The sequence below is a fragment of the Microtus oregoni genome, unplaced genomic scaffold (genome assembly GCF_018167655.1).
Source record: "Microtus oregoni isolate MIOR12 unplaced genomic scaffold, Mior012 000016F_ref0000370, whole genome shotgun sequence".
Taxonomy (NCBI): Eukaryota; Metazoa; Chordata; class Mammalia; order Rodentia; family Cricetidae; genus Microtus; species Microtus oregoni.
In genome coordinates, this window is record NW_024543075.1 from 14,428,934 (window position 1) to 14,446,779 (window position 17,846).

The 17,846-nt window shown below is 43.5% G+C and overlaps 1 protein-coding gene across 12 annotated transcripts in view; it reads right to left on the reverse strand.

Moving 5' to 3' along the window:
- Tacc2 (transforming acidic coiled-coil containing protein 2) overlaps positions 1–17,846 on the reverse strand; it is a 200,367-nt gene that overhangs the window by 155,817 nt on the left and 26,704 nt on the right. For all 12 annotated transcript variants that reach the window (XM_041665996.1, XM_041665994.1, XM_041665991.1 and 9 more), the window contains one exon: positions 16,602–16,702. In XM_041665996.1, coding sequence (XP_041521930.1) covers positions 16,602–16,702 — 101 coding nt within the window. The remainder of the gene's footprint in view (positions 1–16,601; positions 16,703–17,846) is intronic.

Below are 17,846 nucleotides of genomic sequence, written 5' to 3' on the forward strand. Positions count from 1 at the left end.
ACCTGAAGAACTGACCACGCAGCCGCTCATAACTCAGATCAAATCTCCTTAAGTTTTCTCTAAGATCCGACTGTTTACAGGAAAATTAGACACTAAGGGTTGACTGGGTCTTCTGCTCTAATTACGAAAACCAAAATACACTTTCAGGCCTATAGGAAAGCAGTCTGTGGTTATGGGTCTGGGTTTAGGGCGGCATCGACCAGGAGCGCTTCTGATTCCATCGTGTTCCCTCCTGTCTGTGTGAGCCTGGGTAGGCTGTCCAGCCTCTCTGAGCCTTGTTTTCATCCCAGGGTTCCCTCGGGTCATCTATAAGCATGTATACAGAACTGCTTTGCATGGGGATGTGGTCTACCACAAACCTCATGTCTAGCACACAGCAGCCATGTTTGCAGAGAGCAACAGGACACACCCTTGCCTTTCAGTGAAGTCCATTAATTTTATATATATTTTTTAAAACTCCTGGGCACCTATCTCTACACAGCTTTTACTCAAACATGAAGGATTTTCACTTGAAGCAGGAGGCTGTCTTATGAAAAGCAGCCAGGAAAAGGATGGTTTATCCAGTGCCCATATGATTCTGTCCTGCTCAGAGGAAGCACCTAGGTGATGATGCTGCAGAACTGACGGGGGCATGGGTCTTGCTCCTTTTACCCAACACACAGGGAAATCTTATAATCAGGGAGACTGGAGACTACCACTCCCCATCCTGTGAGTCCGTCTACTGTGGTCCAGAACAGGCCTGCTCCATTCCCTGTTCCACAGTATGGTTTAAAGTCACTGGAATGAGAATGTGGGGATGAGCTGGCCTATCTGGGAATAGCTATATAAATTATAGAAACCACAGCAAGGACCTCATAGGATTTGGGCCTTAATTGCCCCATTAAATTGTCACTCTTCTGATATGGTATTCCCCTCTGTATGCTAAAAAAAAAAAATGTTTTATTACCATTGGTTAATAAAGAAACTGCTTTGGCCTATAGCAAGGCAGAATAGAGCTAGGTGGGTGGGGGAGAGGCACAGAGGACTAAACTGAATGCAGGGAGAAAGAAGTCAGGGAGATGCCATGTAGCTGCCTAAGGAGGAGAATGCTACCTTACCAGGAAGCCACAGCATTGTGACGATACACAGATGAATAGAAATGAAGGGGTTAATTTAAGATGTAAGAGCTAGTAGGAATACACCTGAGCCATTGGCCAAACAGTGTTGTAATTAATATAGTTTCTGTGTGATTATTCAGTTCTGGGTGGCCAGGAAACTAACATGCAGCCTCTGCTTACACTCTTTCCTACTGCCAGGGCCTGCTTAGACAAAGACCAGCCCAGGAGTCTGCCCAGCTAGTATGTCCTTCTCATACAGTCTTTCCTCCACCATGTCTAAGTTGATCCGTTTTTCCACACTTGCTCACAAACATACTACAGGGTTGCTTTGGGGATTCTTGGTCCCAAACCTTAGCATCTTTGACTCACCATTTCCACCTACCCCTAGGGAGCACTATGAGATCATAGGGTTGTATCTCAGATACCTTGGACAGGATTATAGACTGGCCCAGAATTTATGTCATACAGACCAGGCTGGCTTCGGATTCATGAATGCTCAGAGTCTCTGCTGATGGCATTAAAGGCATGTGCCATCACACCCCCACAATAATTTGTTTTACAGGGCTCTCAAATGAGAATGTAAAATTAGCAATCAATCATACTTGAGGCCTGAGCACAGGTGACCCCACCCTTGCCAGCTGTAAACAGTAATTTGCTGAGATTATGAGCCTTGTCTACGGTCAAAACAAACACTTTACCTTCCTAGTAGCCTTCTTACAACAGAGTCCTTTGACCTTTTGACTTATTTTTTTAACCAGACTGTAATCCTGGCCAATGTATCTGAAAAGCTACCCTACAATCTCATTCTAGAAGAAGAAGAAGAAGGAGGAGGAGGAGGAGGAGGAGGAGGAGGAGGAGGAGGAGGAGGAGAAGAAGAAGAAGAAGAAGAAGAAGAAGAAGAAGAAGAAGAAGAAGAAGAAGTTCCTTAGGAATGCTATGAACAGAGCCAGGAAGGTGGCACAGCAGGTAAAGGCACTTGCCACCAAGCCCGATGCTATGAGTGAGTTTGATCCCTGAGAACCACATTGATGGAGGAAGGTCATTGGCTAATAAAGGAACTGCCTTGGCCCATTTTATTGGTTAGAGGATAGGTGGGAGGAGTAAACAGAACAGAACGCTGGGAGGAAGAGGAAGTGAGGTCAGAGTCTCGACAGCTTTCCTCTCTGGAGCAGACGCCTGAGAGAGACGCCATGCCCTGCTCCCGGGATGAAGCTCCGACCCAGGATGGACTAGGCTAGAATCTCCCAGGTAAGCGCACCTTGGGGTGCCATACACAGATGATTAGAGATGGGTTGATCGGGATGTGAGAATTAGCCTGTAAGGGCTAGGGCTAAAGGGCCAAGCAGTGATTAAAAGAATACAGTGTCTGTGTAATTATTTTGGGCATAAGCTAGCTGGGCAGGCGGCCGGGGGTGCTGAGAACGCAGCCCTGCTGCCCCTATTACTTCATATGGCGCCCACGTGGACAACTGCTTCCACATAAAGCCTGAGACAGCTTGGGAAGTAATTCTAGAACAAAATGAAAGCATTGTGCCTGGTTTCTTGGTAGCAGCAATTTCTCGGTTCTACTCTGCTTGCTAGAGGCAAGCAAGGGCCTCATCTAAGAGAGGCTTCCTGACTCAGCTTTAGCTGCAAAGCCTGCAGATCATTAAGAGGTGCTGCCACGAAACACTTAAACGGTGTTGACGAAAAGCTGAACGCAACGCATGCTTTTTGGTTTTCAGCCTTAGCAGAAAAAAAGCTGCACCATTTAAAAACACAAGCTTTCTGGGCTGTCCTGCCAGGGCAAACGTGACTCTTTTACACAGGCGGTTTGTGCGGTTTGTAAGCACAGGCTGCTGAAGCTCGCATTCTGGCTACAGCCAGTACCTCAGCCATGAGGCTGGAAAGCTAAGAAATGGGCTGGATCCAGCCGACAAAGCCACGCCTTTAATCCTACTGATATTGCTTGGTAAATTAAAGACTCGTGTGGTCAGAAAAAGAGAGATATAGAGTAAAGAGAGATTCAAAGACAAAGAAAATTTCTAAATGGTTTGAAGTGTGTTAAAAATATATGCAGACTAAAAGTTGAAGTTCTTAAAGTAAAAAACAAAAAAAGGAAGAGAGTTGTTGTGTGTGGTAGCACACGCCTTTAATCCCAGTGCCTAGAAGGCAGAGACAAACAGATCTCTGTGAGTTCAAGGTGTAGTAGTGTACACCTTTAATCCCGAATGCCTGGGAGGCAGAGACAGGCGGATCTCTGAGAGTTCAAAGACAGCCTGGTCTACAGAGTTACTTCAGGTCAAAGATACAGAGAACCTGCCTCAAAAAGCAAAGAGTTAAAAGTAAAAATAAATGAAATAGAGGTTAAAACAAAGCTGTACAAAGATGGAAAATAGACAGAGAATTTTGACACTGTATGCTATTATGCTCTCTTTGAATTATTTGAATGCTGAGGAAGGAGCAACAGCTGCTAAAAGATATTTGTTTATAAACGCTGCTGAACTAATCCAACATAGATATTTTGAATTTGTATCTAAGGATATGATACTTTGGAAAAGAGATTCTTATTTTGTTTTCACAGAGGATGAGACGCTGTTCATTTCTTCTATTCTGATTTGGTATGATGGACCACGTCCTCCTGAATGGTTCCTGTGCACGCCTTCAAAAAATTGCTTTGCTCAACTGCTAACTGAGATGAAACTAGCACACAGGTTATGCCATGAAAGACCTAATTAACGACGCCCCCATTCAGCAGGAAGCAGTTTGGAGAGAAAAAACTGCGTCCATGTTCCCAAATATAGTTTATAAACGTCCTTTTACATTGAAAGGGGGATATGATATAGATATGAATAATTTACATTAGTATAGATTTTGCTTTATTGATAGAGATTTAAGGTCAATTTTGTTATATGTATAAGTGTTTCTGATTTTGATTAAGGTATTGTGATAGTGTAGTTCATTTAAATATGTACTGTATAATTAAGAAGTATAGGTTGTTGATGGATAATCATCGATAATAGTAAAGTTTGTAGTCATGTTAGTTAGATTTTCTAGATATATAAAGATATATTTTAGATAGACATTCTTCATGTCTTTCAAAGATTACAGAATAGGACATTTAATGTTTTAATAACTGAGGACTTTTTATGACAATGAGACACTCTGCTCCTGGCAGCACCAATGTACTTCAAGAGGAAGATGGGCATCGAAGAGGCACCTTATGGAGTTTGATAGTCATTTGGGCAAGAAACTGCTCTTGCCTGGACTATTGCATAAACTGGACACAGAGAACCTGCAGAGAGAGGACTACTGAACTTGCCTAAGGTGAGATGATCTTTCGGTGTTCCTGATTCATGAAAGAGTCTGCGAGACATTCTGCAGGACACAACAGATAGTGACTGAACTGACTTTGAATTTTCCTGCTTTATGGAAATGTCTGCTGGATACCATGGGCCTGAAGGCTGAAGATGGATGCCCCAACGGTACAGAGGAACTTTGGGTGACTGTCCAGGCAGCGAGATGTCTCTGTCATTTCTAGAATTTTAAAAGTTGCTTTTTTTCTTGTTTGCTTAGGTAGTATTGTATCTTTCTGGAGTCTTTGATGGAGTTAAGACTAGTTAGTTATAGTTTTCCTTAGTTATGATAAAGATTATTGTAACTTTTACTTGATAACTGTTTTGTTATATATAATTTTGCTATGTTAAAGTTAAAGCCTTTTTTTTTCTTTGTTTAAACCGAAAAAGGGGAAATGATGGAGGAAGGTCATTGGCTAATAAAGGAACTGCCTTGGCCCATTTTATTGGTTAGAGGATAGGTGGGAGGAGTAAACAGAACAGAACACTGGGAGGAAGAGGAAGTGAGGTCAGAGTCTCGACAGCTTTCCTCTCTGGAGCAGACGCCTGAGAGAGACGCCATGCCCTGCTCCCGGGATGAAGCTCCGACCCAGGATGGACTAGGCTAGAATCTCCCAGGTAAGCGCACCTTGGGGTGCCATACACAGATGATTAGAGATGGGTTGATCGGGATGTGAGAATTAGCCTGTAAGGGCTAGGGCTAAAGGGCCAAGCAGTGATTAAAAGAATACAGTGTCTGTGTAATTATTTTGGGCATAAGCTAGCTGGGCAGGCGGCCGGGGGTGCTGAGAACGCAGCCCTGCTGCCCCTATTACTTCACCACATGGTCAGAGAGAACCAGCTACCACAAATTGTTCTCAGGCCTTCCTAAGTGCGCCATGGCACATCTACACCTCTATAAATAAGTGCAATTGTAAAAGAAACACTGAACAATGACTTCAGGAGCCACCAATATCGCGCCATATAACTAGTTATATGACTAGTGTTAAGAAAGTCACATATACACATGTCCTTCCTGAGGTTCCTGTCTTTGTGTCTTGAGTGTGTGTTGTTTCTCTCATGAGCATCTTTCTGATCTATAACACACATGATTCAATCTAGTTTATTTAATCTTTAAAATGATTTATTTTGGGACACGGGCGCGCAGACGCAGCAGTCACCGGTGCGCAGATACGGGATAGTCCAAGCATGAAACAGTGAAGCCCACGCTGAGAGCAGATCGCCACACTACAACTAAATCAAGTAGGTTTTTGGGGGCCTGGCCTGCAGAGTGGTAGACCTTTTATTGGCGAGGTCCACGGGCGAACGGGGAGCCTGGTCCTGTCCCTGAAGACCACCCTAAGTAGGGAGAGTGTTCTTGGCCCCTGGCGGGACACAGGAAACGGAACAGGGGCATTCCCCGATTCCCTTGACCTCCCCCCCCCCAGTTAGCCTGCAAGGGCTGGCCCCCTCTGCTGGGGCTGCTCCTCCTAGCGAGGTCCCTGGTGAACAGGGAGCCTGGTCCTGGTCCTGAAGACCCTTCTGAGTGGTGAAAGAGATCTTGGCCAGCTGCGGGACCCAGGAAACGGAAAGAAGGCATTTTGTAAGTGGGGCCCCTGGCCAGCAGGAAAACCTGTTCCTGTTTTAAAAGACCCATTATATAGCATCGATAGGAGGAGATGGGCAGGCGCCAAGGCAAGAATTTACCCAACAATCTGAAAAACAACATGAAAACACCAGAACCCAGTGATCTTACAACACAAGGACTTGAACACCCTAACACAGAAGAAGTGGGAAAAAATTACTTTATGAAAGCAATAGAGTCCCTTAAACAACATGTAAAAAAATGCCCTTATAGAAATGGATGAGAAGTATAACAAAAAGTTTGAAGAAATGAGTAAATGCGTAAATGATACCCTGGGAAACCAAGAAAAAACCATCAAACAGGTAATGGAAACAGTTCAAGAATTGAAAACTGAAATGGGAACAAGGAAGAAAACACAAACTGAGGACCAGCTGGATATGGAAAATCTAGGTCAACGAGCAGAGACTACAGAAACAAGCATAATCAATAGAATACAAGAGATAGAAGAAAGAATCTCAGATTCTGAAGACACCATAGAAAAAAATAAATGCACTGATCAAAGAAAACAGCAAAGCCAACAAATTCTCATCACAAAACATTCAGGAAATATGGGACACAATAAAAAACCAAACCTAAGCATAATAGGGATAGAAGAAGGAGAAGAGTCACAGCTCAAAGGCCCAGAAAATATTTTTAACAAAATTATGGAAGAAAACTTTCCCAACATAAAGAAAGATATTCCTTTGAATATTCAAGAAGCATACAGAACACCAAACAGACTGGATCAAAAAAAAATCCCCTCGCCATATAATAACCAAAACACAAAATAAACAGATTAAAGAAAGAATATTAAGAGCTGCAAAGGAAAAAGGGCAAGTAACTTATAAAGGTAAACCAATCAGACATACACCTGACTTCTCTATGGAAACCATGAAAGCCAGAAGATCCTGGATAGAGGTACTTCAGAAACTAAGAGACCATGGATGCAAACCCAAACTACTATACCCAGCCAAGCTATCCTTCACTATCAATGGAGAAAACAAGACATTCCAGGATAAGAACAAATTTAAACAATACGTAGCCACAAATCCAGCACTACAGAAAGTAATAGAAGGAAAATCACAACCCAAGGAATCCAACATAGCTAACACTGCCTACAATAACTCAGGCATCTAGCAACCCTTCACCAGCATAACTCAAAGAAGGGAGACACACAAACTCTACTATCAAAAACAATAAGAATAACTGGAATAAACAACCACTGGTCATTAATATCACTTAATATTAATGGTCTCAATTCACCTATAAAAAGTCACAGGCTAAGAGATTGGATACGAAAACAGGATCCAACATTCTGCAGTTTGCAAGAAACACATTTCAACCACAAAGACAGGCATCTACTCAGAGTAAAGGGTTGGGGAAAGGTTTTTCAAGCAAATGGTCCTAAGAAAAAAGCAGGTGTGTCCATACTAATTTCTAACAAAACTGACTTCAAATTAAAATCAATCAGAAGAGATCGAGATAAACACATTATACTCATAACAGGAACAATTCATCAAGATGAAGTCTCAATCCTGAATATCTACACCCCTAATATAAAAGCACCCACTTATGTAAAAGAAATATTACTAAAACTCAAGGCAGACATCAAACCTCACATACTAGTAGTAGGAGACTTCAACACACCTCTCTCACCAATGGACAGGTCAATCAGACAGAAATCTAACAGAGAATTAAGAGAATTGTTGGAGGTAATGAAGCAAATGGACTTAACAGACATCTATAGAACACTCCACCCAAATAGGAAAGAATATACCTTCTTCTCTGCAGCTCATGGAACCTTCTCGAAAATTGACCACATACTCGGAAACAAAGGAAACCTCCACAGATACAAAAAAATATCAGTGTCCACCTGTGTCTTATCAGATCACCACAGACTAAAGTTAGAAGGCAACAACAATGCTACCCCCAGAAAGCCGACAAACTCATGGAAACTGAAAAGTCAACTACTGAACCACACCTGGGTCAAGGAAGAAATTAAGAAAGAAATTAAAGTCTTCCTTGAATTTAATGAAAATAAAGAGACAACATACTCAAACCTATGGGACACGATGAAAGCAGTGCTAAGAGGAAAGTTCATAGCACTAAGTGCCCACTGAAAGAAAATGGAGAATGCATACATTGGCGACTTAATAGCACACCTGAAAGCTTTAGAAAAAAAAAAAGAAGCAGACGCACCCAGGAGGAGTAGAAGACTGGAAATAATCAAACTGAGGGTGGAAATCAACAAAATAGAAACACAGAAAACAGTCCAAAGAATCAATGAAACAAAAAGTTGGTTCTTGGAGAAAATCAACAAGATCGACAAACCCCTATCCAAACTAATTAAACGACAGAGAGAGAACACGCAAATAAATAAGATCAGAAATGAAAAGGGGGACATAACCACAGACACAGAGGAAATTCAGAGAATCATTAGATCTTACTACAAAAGCCTGTATGCCACAAAACTGGAAATGCAAAAGAATTGGACATTTTTTTTAGATAAGTACCATATACCAAAGCTAAACCAAGACCAGGCGAACGATCTAAATAGACCTGTTAGTCGCAAAGAATTAGAAACTGTTATCAAAAAATCTCCCTTCCAAAAAAAGCCCAGGACCAGATGGTTTCAATGCAGAATTCTACCAGAACTTCCAAGAAGAGCTAATACCTATACTCCTTAATGTGTTTCTGTATGACAGAAGAGTCATTGCCAAATTCCTTTTATGAAGCTACAGTTACCCTGATACCAAAACCACACAAAGACCCAACCAAGAAAGAGAATTACAGGCCTATCTCACTCATGAATATCGACGCAAAAATTCTCAATAAAATACTGGCAAACCGAATCCAAGAACACATTTAGAAAAATTATCCATTATGATCAAGTAGCCTTCATCCCAGAGATGCAGGGCTGGTTCAACATATGCAAATCTATCAATGTAATCCACCATATAAATAAACTGAAAGAAAAAAAACCATATGATCATTTCATTAGATGCTGGGAAAACATTCGACAAAATTCAACACCCCTTTATGATAAAGGTCTTGGAGAGATTAGGGATACAAGGGTCATACCTAAATATAATAAAAGCTATTTACAGCAAGCCAACAGCTAACATTAAATTAAATGGAGAAAATCTCAAAGCCATCCCACTAAAATCAGGAACACGACAAGGATGTCCACTCTCTCCATACCTCTTCAATATAATGCTTGAAGTTCTAGCAATAGCAATAAGACAACATAAGGGGATTCGTATTGGAAAGGAAGAAGTTAAGCTTTCGTTATTTGCAGATGATATGATAGTATACATAAGCGACCCCAAAAACTCTACCAAAGAACTCCTACAGCTGATAAACACCTTTAGTAATGTGGCAGGATACAAGATCAACTCCAAAAAAATCAGTTGCCTTCCTATACACTAAGGATATGGAAGCAGAGAGGGAAATCAGAGAAGCATCACCTTTCACAATAGCCACAAATAGCATAAAATATCTTGGGGTAACTCTGACCAAGGAAGTGAAAGATCTATTTGACAAGAACTTTAAGTCTTTGAAGAAAGAAATTGAAGAGGACACCAGAAAATGGAAGGATCTCCCTTGCTCTTGGATTGGGAGGATCAACATAGTAAAAATGGCAATTCTACCAAAAGCAATCTATAGATTCAATGCAATCCCCATCAAAATCCCATCAAAATTCTTCACAGATCTGGAGAAGACAATAATCAACTTTATATGGAAAAACAAAAAACCCAGGATAGCCAAAACAATCTTATACAATAAAGGATTGTCTGGAGGCATTACAATCCCTGACTTCAAACTTTGTTACAGAACCACAGTATTGAAAACAGCTTGGTATTGGCATAAAAACAGAGAAGTCGACCAATGGAATCGAATAGAAGACCCTGACTTTAACCCACAAACCTATGAACACCTGATTTTCTATAAAGGAGCAAAAAGTATACAATGGGAAAAAAGAGAGCATCTTCTACAAACTATGCTGGCAAAACTGGATGTCAATCTGTAGAAGAATGAAAATAGATCCATATCTATCACCATGCACAAAACTCAAGTTCAAATGGATTAAAGACCTCAATATCAGTCTAAACACTCTGAACCTGATAGAAGAGAAAGTGGGAAGTACTCTACAACACATGGGCATAGGAGACCACTTCCTACGTATAACCCCAGAAGCACAGACATTAAGGGCCTCATTGAATAAATGGGACCTCCTGAGACTGAGAAGCTTCTGTAAAGCAAAGGACACTGTCACTAAGACAAAAAGGCAACACACTTACTGGGAGAAGATCTTCACCAACCCCGCAACTGACAAAGGTCTGATCTCCAAAATATATAAAGAACTCAAGAAACTAGACCGTAAAAAGCTAATCAACCCAATTATAAAATCGGGCACTGAGCTGAACAGAGAATTCTCAACAGAAGAAGTTCAAATGGCCAAAAGACACCTTAGGTCATGCTCAACTTCCTTAGCAATCAGGGAAATGCAAATCAAGACAACTTTAAGATACCATTTTACACCTGTCAGAATGGCTAAAATAAAAAACACCAATGATAGCCTTTGCTGGAGAGGTTGTGGAGAAAGGGGTACACTCATCCATTGCTGGTGGGAATGCAAACTTGTGCAACCACTCTGGAAAGCATTGTGGCGGTTTCTCGGGAAATTCGGGATCAACCTACCCCTGGACCCAGCAATACCACTCTTGGGAATATACCCAAGAGAGGCCCTATCATACAACAAAAGTATATGCTCAACTATGTTCATAGCAGCAATGTTTGCAATAGCCAGAACCTGGAAACAACCTAGATGCCCTTTAATGGAAGAATGGATGAAGAAAGTATGGAATATATACATATTAGAGTACTACTCAGCAGTAAAAAACAAGGACTTCTTGAATTTTGCATACAAATGGATGGAAATAGAAAACACTATCCTGAGTGAGGTAAGCCAGACCCAAAAAAAGGAACATGGGATGTACTCACTCATATTTGGTTTCTAGCCATAAATAAAGGACATTGAGCCTATAATTCGCGATCCTAGAGAAGCTAAATAAGAAGGTGAACCCAAAGACAAACATATAGGCATCCTCCTGAATATTAACCTTCATCAGGCGATGAAAGGAGACAGAGACAGAGACCCACATTGGAGCACCAGACTGAAATCTCAAGGTAGAAGGAGAGAGAGCACGAGCAAGGAACTCAGGACCGCGAGGGGTGCACCCACACACTGAGACAATGGGGATGTTCTATCGGAAACCCACCAAGGCCAGCTGGCCTGGGTCTGAAAAAGCATGGGATAAAACCGGACTTGCTGAACATAGTGGACAATGAGGACTACTGAGAACTCAAGAACAATGGCAACGGGTTTTTGATCCTACTGCACGTACTGGCTTTGTGGGCGCCTAGGCAGTTTGGATGCTCACCTTACTAGACCTGGATGGAGGTCCTTGGACTTCCTACAGGTCAGGGAACCCTGATTGCTCTTCGAGCTGATGAGGGAGGGGGACTTGATCTGGGGAGGGGGAGGGAAATGGGAGGCGGTGGCGGGGAGGAGGCAGGAATCTTTAATAAATAAATAAATTTAAAAAACAAGGATTTATTTTTACTTATTTATATATGTACGTATGCATGCATGCATGTATGTATGTATGTAAAATGTCATGCATGTATGTATGTGTGTCTTCAAAAGACAGACTGGCATGCTGGATACCTTGGAGCTAGAGATACAGGCAGTTGTGAGACACCTGATCTGGATGCTGGGACCTGAACTCTGGTCTTCTGCGAGAGCAGTAAGCACATCTAACTGCCGAGTCACCTCTCCAGCCCCTTGAATTTATTTTAAAATCTTTTATCACTAAACTCTGACTTTGAAATCATATTGTATTTTCTGTGGCATAGTCAAAGATCCTGGCTTCATCTGAGTGGCAGTTTCTCCAAAGATGCTCCGGGACTCCTGCCCTGCTTCCTCCACTGAGGCCCCATAGCTCTGCTCTTCTATGACGGTTATGTGACAAGGTCAGCTGCACTTTGTAGGGCTACCACTCTTTGCTGTTGGTACCAGTCCAGATGCAGACATCTGGGCCGGCTGTATTGGGTAGACAGGGGGCAGGCAGGGGTGTTACCTGGATTAAGATAGCTTTACTCTGGGGGGCCCAGGACTGACTTCCCTCAAGAACCCAAATCCAGGCAGGGATGGACACTTAATGAGTTTGGACTATGTAAGGTCAAGTTATAACAGTGACACCGTGTGGCAATCAGGAAGAAGGCAGTTGGACAAGCTCCTCTCTAGGTGAGGAACCTACCCGGGGAGGCCATGTAAGTCCCTGGATCTACTATAATTCCAAGAGGGGGGTGGGTCTTTGTTTTCATATTATTTTGTTAAAAAAATTTACTTTTCATTTTACATACCAACCTCAGTTCCCCCTCCCTCCCCTTTTCCCACCCCCACTCCCGTTTTTCATACCCCCCCCATCCACTCCTCAGAGGGGGTAAGGTCTTCCTTGGGGAGTTGTCAAGGTCTGGGATACCAGCTTGAGGCAGGGCCAAGCCCCTCCCCCAGTATCTAGGCTGAGCAAGGTATCCCACAGCAGGGAATGGGCTCCAAAATGCCAGTTCATGCGCCCGCCCGGAGGTGCCACTGCCAGGGCTGAGAGGGGCCGTTCTTGAGGCAAATCAGTGTACTTTCTACTGTTAACGAAGATCAGGCAGTGCTTCAAGTCTATGTCCTTGTCTGTGGTGTGGCGATAAAGTCTGAGCTGAGAGAATCTTTGGTGATATTAATTTGTGTCTTTTTTTTCTACATTCTCCATATTTCCTGAGGATATAGGGAATATGGAGAATATTTGCTGGCTCTACCCCCCCCCAAATCAAAGGGTGTTCAGGTTTCCTCTACCCAAATCCACGGTATATTATCCCAAATACTTTAAATCATCTTGATTCTTTTAAAAATCTGTCTGTTGTTTTTGAACAATGTCTGGCTGTATGCTTTGTTGTAGCCTACACTGGCCTCTAACTCATGGTGCTCTTTCTGCCTCGGCTCCAAGTGCTGGATTCAGAGTGAGTTCCACTCCACTATGACTTGCTAGATTACTTATATCTAACAATAAAAGTAGATATCCCACTATATTGTTTAGGGGACAATTTTAAATCTGTGTGTGTTCATTAAGAGTGCATTTCCCCTGTCCGCAGGGCACTGTGTTCATAGATGCAGAGGCCAAAGGATAAAAAGGGCAACTGTTTTCCTCCCACACCCCAGCCGCTGCAGATCTTCCTGCATTTCTCATCTCTGCAGCTTTGGCAAGGAGAAAACACAGTCCGACATTCATGGCTGTGCCTAGCTTCTGTAAAACCCTGTAGACTTTCAGGGTGAGTACCGGTTGTTCAGTTAGGGCCATCAACGAAGGCAAATGGATTTAAAGATGAGAGTGCAAAGTCCTGGATAGGGGTGGGGATGGAGGCGGGGTGGGGTGGGGTAGGTTGGTAGGCATCGGCGGGGGGGGGGGGGGGGGGGGGGGGGGGGGTAATGGTGAAAATCCCTCCCCTGGCTTCCTGACCATGTTCTGAGGCTCAGAGGTGTTTTGTGGGATATTTGTACACTGTGTGAAGATGTATTGCTGTAACTGGTATAATAGAGAGCTGAATGGCCAATAGCAAGGCGGGAGAAGATAGGCAGGATTTCCAGGGAGAGAAAGAGAAGAGGAGGAGAAATCTAGGCATACGGATTTCACCAGAGCAAATTGGACACAGCATCCTGAGGAGAGGTAGCTGAGCCATGTGGCAGAGTGTAGATTAAAAATACGGGTTAATGGGCTGGAGAGATGGCTCAGAGGTTAAGAGCATTGCCTGCTCTTCCAAAGGTCCTGAGTTCAATTCCCGGCAACCACGTGGTGGCTCACAACCATCTGTAACGGGGTCTGGTGCCCTCTTCTGGCCTGCAGGCACACACACAGGCAGAATATTGTTTACATAATAAATAAATAAATATTTAAGAAAACAACGTTAAAAAAATGCGGGTTAATTAAGTTATAAGAGCTAGTTGGAAACAAGTCTAACCTAAAGGTCAAGCTTTAATAATTAATAATAAGTCTCTGTGTCATTATTTGGGGGCTGGCAATCCAAAGATAGTCAGTCTTACAAGAAAGCTTACTGCAAAGGTGGATGAACATTGAGGAAGCAGCCCCAAGAGAATGGTCATGTGGCAAAGGTCACAGGGAGACAGTATAGTCATGGGGTCGGTGGATAATGTGGCTGGACCAATAGGTATCTTAGTGGTGGTATGGGGGAGTAGAGGTCATGTGACAACCTCAATACACCAGACTTTAGAAAAGGGATATCAGTCTGGGTGTGGTGGTGCATACCCTTAATCCCAGCACTTGAGAGGCAGAAGCAGTGGAATCCCTATATGTTCAAGGCCAACCCGGCTTGGACAACCAGAACTATGTAGAGAGGGGCTGTATCTTAACAGATAAATAAATAAATAAATAAATAGAAAAGGAGTGTCCCAAGGACAGCAGTTGTGGGAATTCCTGCCAGCCTGGCAGAATTAAGGATTCAGAATCAAAGCTGAATTGGTACAAAGAGAACAAAATTTCATTTTGTAGCCATAGCTGATTTGGCATGGTGTCTGGCACCCGTGTGCAAGTGAGTATCACACTGCCATCCTTCTGAGTGATGCCAAGGCTGCTGTGACCCACACAGAGCCTAACCCCTTCTTGTCTCCTATAAACATCCTGAGTGTATGAAGGATACAGGGGCAGGGTGGCTTTGGGATGAGTCTCAGCTCTGCATGGGGACAAGCATTCATTTAACGAGGTCTGCCCTGTTTTTACTTGTGACGAGGATGTTGCCTGTTCCTAGACACCCACCATCTTTTCATACCCAGGTCACATGCCCACGAGAGACTGTTCTTCAAGGGAAAAATAATAATTGACTAGCACCGAGGAGCAAGCAACAGAAGAACCTTGAGGTACAGTTACTCAGAAATCCATTTGTGATGCAAATTGGAAACATGTCCCCTAGTCTCCTTAGAGACCCCAGGACTCCCTGAGGATGAGACAGGAAGACCTGGGCCTTGAGTCTCAGCCAGCAGTGGGTTCCCGGGTATGGAATCCCACAAAAAAATAACTCTATTAGTCTCGTGTCATTGGAATCAACCTAGAAGTCTGGATAGCTCCAACTACTAAAAGCTTTGCCTTGTTACTTGGATAAAAAGTTTATGAACATGGAACAGCTGATAGAGATATGGGGGGGAGGACAAAGGAGGCCCCCATGCTGAGACAACAAAGGTCAGAGGTGCAGTGCAAAGTATCACTCCTGTGCCCAGCCTAGAGGTGTATGCCTTTAATCCCAGTTCCCCAGAAGCAGAGGTGGGTGGATTCTGAGTTTAAGGGCAGTCTGGTCTAATATAGAGTTCTAGGCCAGTCAAGGCTACATAGTGAGACTCATGTATCCAAAAAAAAAAAAAAAAAATCACCCCTGTGACCCAATAAAATACTATGCCCCATCTGACCATTCCCCTAAAGAAGCGAATATTCATGCCAAGAAGAAGCAAGAATTTCCTCTGGGCACCACTGCCCAAGCTGCCCAGAAACATTCACTTTCTCAGCATGGCAGTTCCTGCCACCAGGGGCCACTTTCACATATCTGAAGTAAAACATTGTCACTTTTTACATGGAGGCTTAAAAATGCCTATGACGAAACATGCCGTGACCTAGTTTCACTGTCTGTGACAGGGACTGATCGCTTGGTTTCAAAGTCTTGGTCCTAGGAACTCCTGTTTTTTTCCATCAAAGCCTGAAATTACAGGCTCTGGGAGCTGTCCGAGAGAGTTACAGCAACCAGATCCAAGGCCTGTTCATGACTTGAACCCACAAGTTGTCCCTAATGGACTCCACTGTGCTGGGCCTGTGTCCCTGCTGGGGACCAAATATTCACATCCACTGGCTTTCAGCTTGTGAATACATCTAGAACACTGGGTAGAAAAAGATTTCTTAGGGAGGTATGAAAACCAGGCTTGGCCGTGGTCACAATGAGGGGCCAGTGACCAACGGGCTACACTTGAACTGGTCACATGCCATGGCCACAATGTGGCCGTGTTGGCTTCTGGAATCTATCCACCAGCCTCCCTGGGTGGCCTGAGGAAAGGCCTTCTGGATCTTGTATCTGTGGCCGAGTGCCACACCTCCCTCTACGGCCTCCACCCTGGATTACAGACTGCACATAACCACATATTAAGCCCCTTGGAAGCCTCACTCTTTCTCATTTTTAGCTCTGATCATGAAGCTAAACTACTTGAAACATTGCTGGAATAAAAATGTCTGGTTACTAACTTCATCTTTGAGCAGAAAAACTATGAATTTTCCAATCCCTGCAGGCTTAAGTCAAGCTCAGAGTGTTCCATGAATCATTGGTCTGAAAGTGCACCCCTGAGACTTCTCACGTGTCTGAATTTCCCAGCACAGATGCAGTAAAGCAGGGGCTGGGACAAGCAGTGAGTGGATCATGCTGCAGGCTGCATCTCCCCATGCTCCAGAGCCAGCTCCCTACCTGCGAGCCCCAGGTCCAGGTGAGTCCCCTTGCTTCTTCTGTAGAGACTGACTCTTCCCAGGTGGTTGCAATGATCTTGAACTCTGAACTGGTGAAGTACTCTGAACCAGAAGGAAAAGATATTAGGAATGAAGTTAGGAATCTGCAAAAACAGCAATATTTTTCAATGAGCCACTGACCCAAGACATGCATGGTATAGCCTGTGGTCCACAGACGCGCTGCCATCAGACAGACAAGTAAGCAAGGCTGAGAGGATATAGAGGACACGTGGAAAGCTAAGATGAGGTGGTGTAGCTGTCTTCAGACGCACAGTTCCAGTCTAGCAGGATAACTGCTTCAGTATCCCCCAAGAGTGGGGGCTGGAGAGATGGCTCAGTGGTTAAGAGCATTGCCTGCTCTTCCAGTTATCCAGGTTTGATTCCCAGCATCCACAGGGCAGCTCACAACCATTTGTAACTCCAATATCCTCTTTTGGCCTTATGGGCACTAGGCATGCATGTGATGTATGTACATACATGTAGACATGAAAGGAAGGAAGGAAGAAATGAAAGCAAGCCAAGACTGGTGATAGCTATCAAATTCTGGAGGGTTCCTGGAGAAAGAAGGTGTACTTTCTTTATTTTTCTTTCTTCCTTCTTTTTTTATTTTTGGCAGAGTTTCTCTGTGTAGACCTGGCTATCCTGGAACTTGCTCTGTAAACTGGGTTGGCCTCAGACTAAGAGATCTGCCTGAGCCTCTGCCTCCCCAGTACTGGGACTAAAGATGTTTGCCACTACTGTAATCTCTCTCTCTCTCTCTCTCTCTCTCTCTCTCTCTCTCTCTCTGTCCCAGTACTAGGGGTTGAGCCTGGGACCATGTATATGCTAGGCAAATGTTCTACCTCTATTGCCATATCTCTGTTCCCAGTCACTGTTAGTTTTTAAAAACAAATTATACAAGTATCAGGTTAAGAATTGAAGTCACAGAACAGAACAATGAAATGTTTTTCCCAACACTCGATTTAAGTGATACTTGCTGAGACATAGTTCAGAAGTCAGGAAAGGGCAAGGCTCCTGTAAACTCCAAGCCATACTTCCAAAGGCAGTCATTGTGTTTTGTCTTCCCAGGAATGGCCTTGCACCCCCATCTCCCCACTAAACAGCATACCCTTTGGGGAATGATCTGCCTCTGTTAAGTGTTTCACCTATGCCCTCTGACCCTAGGGTCTCTTAGAAAATTGTAAAGCACGATGCCCCTCGCCCACCC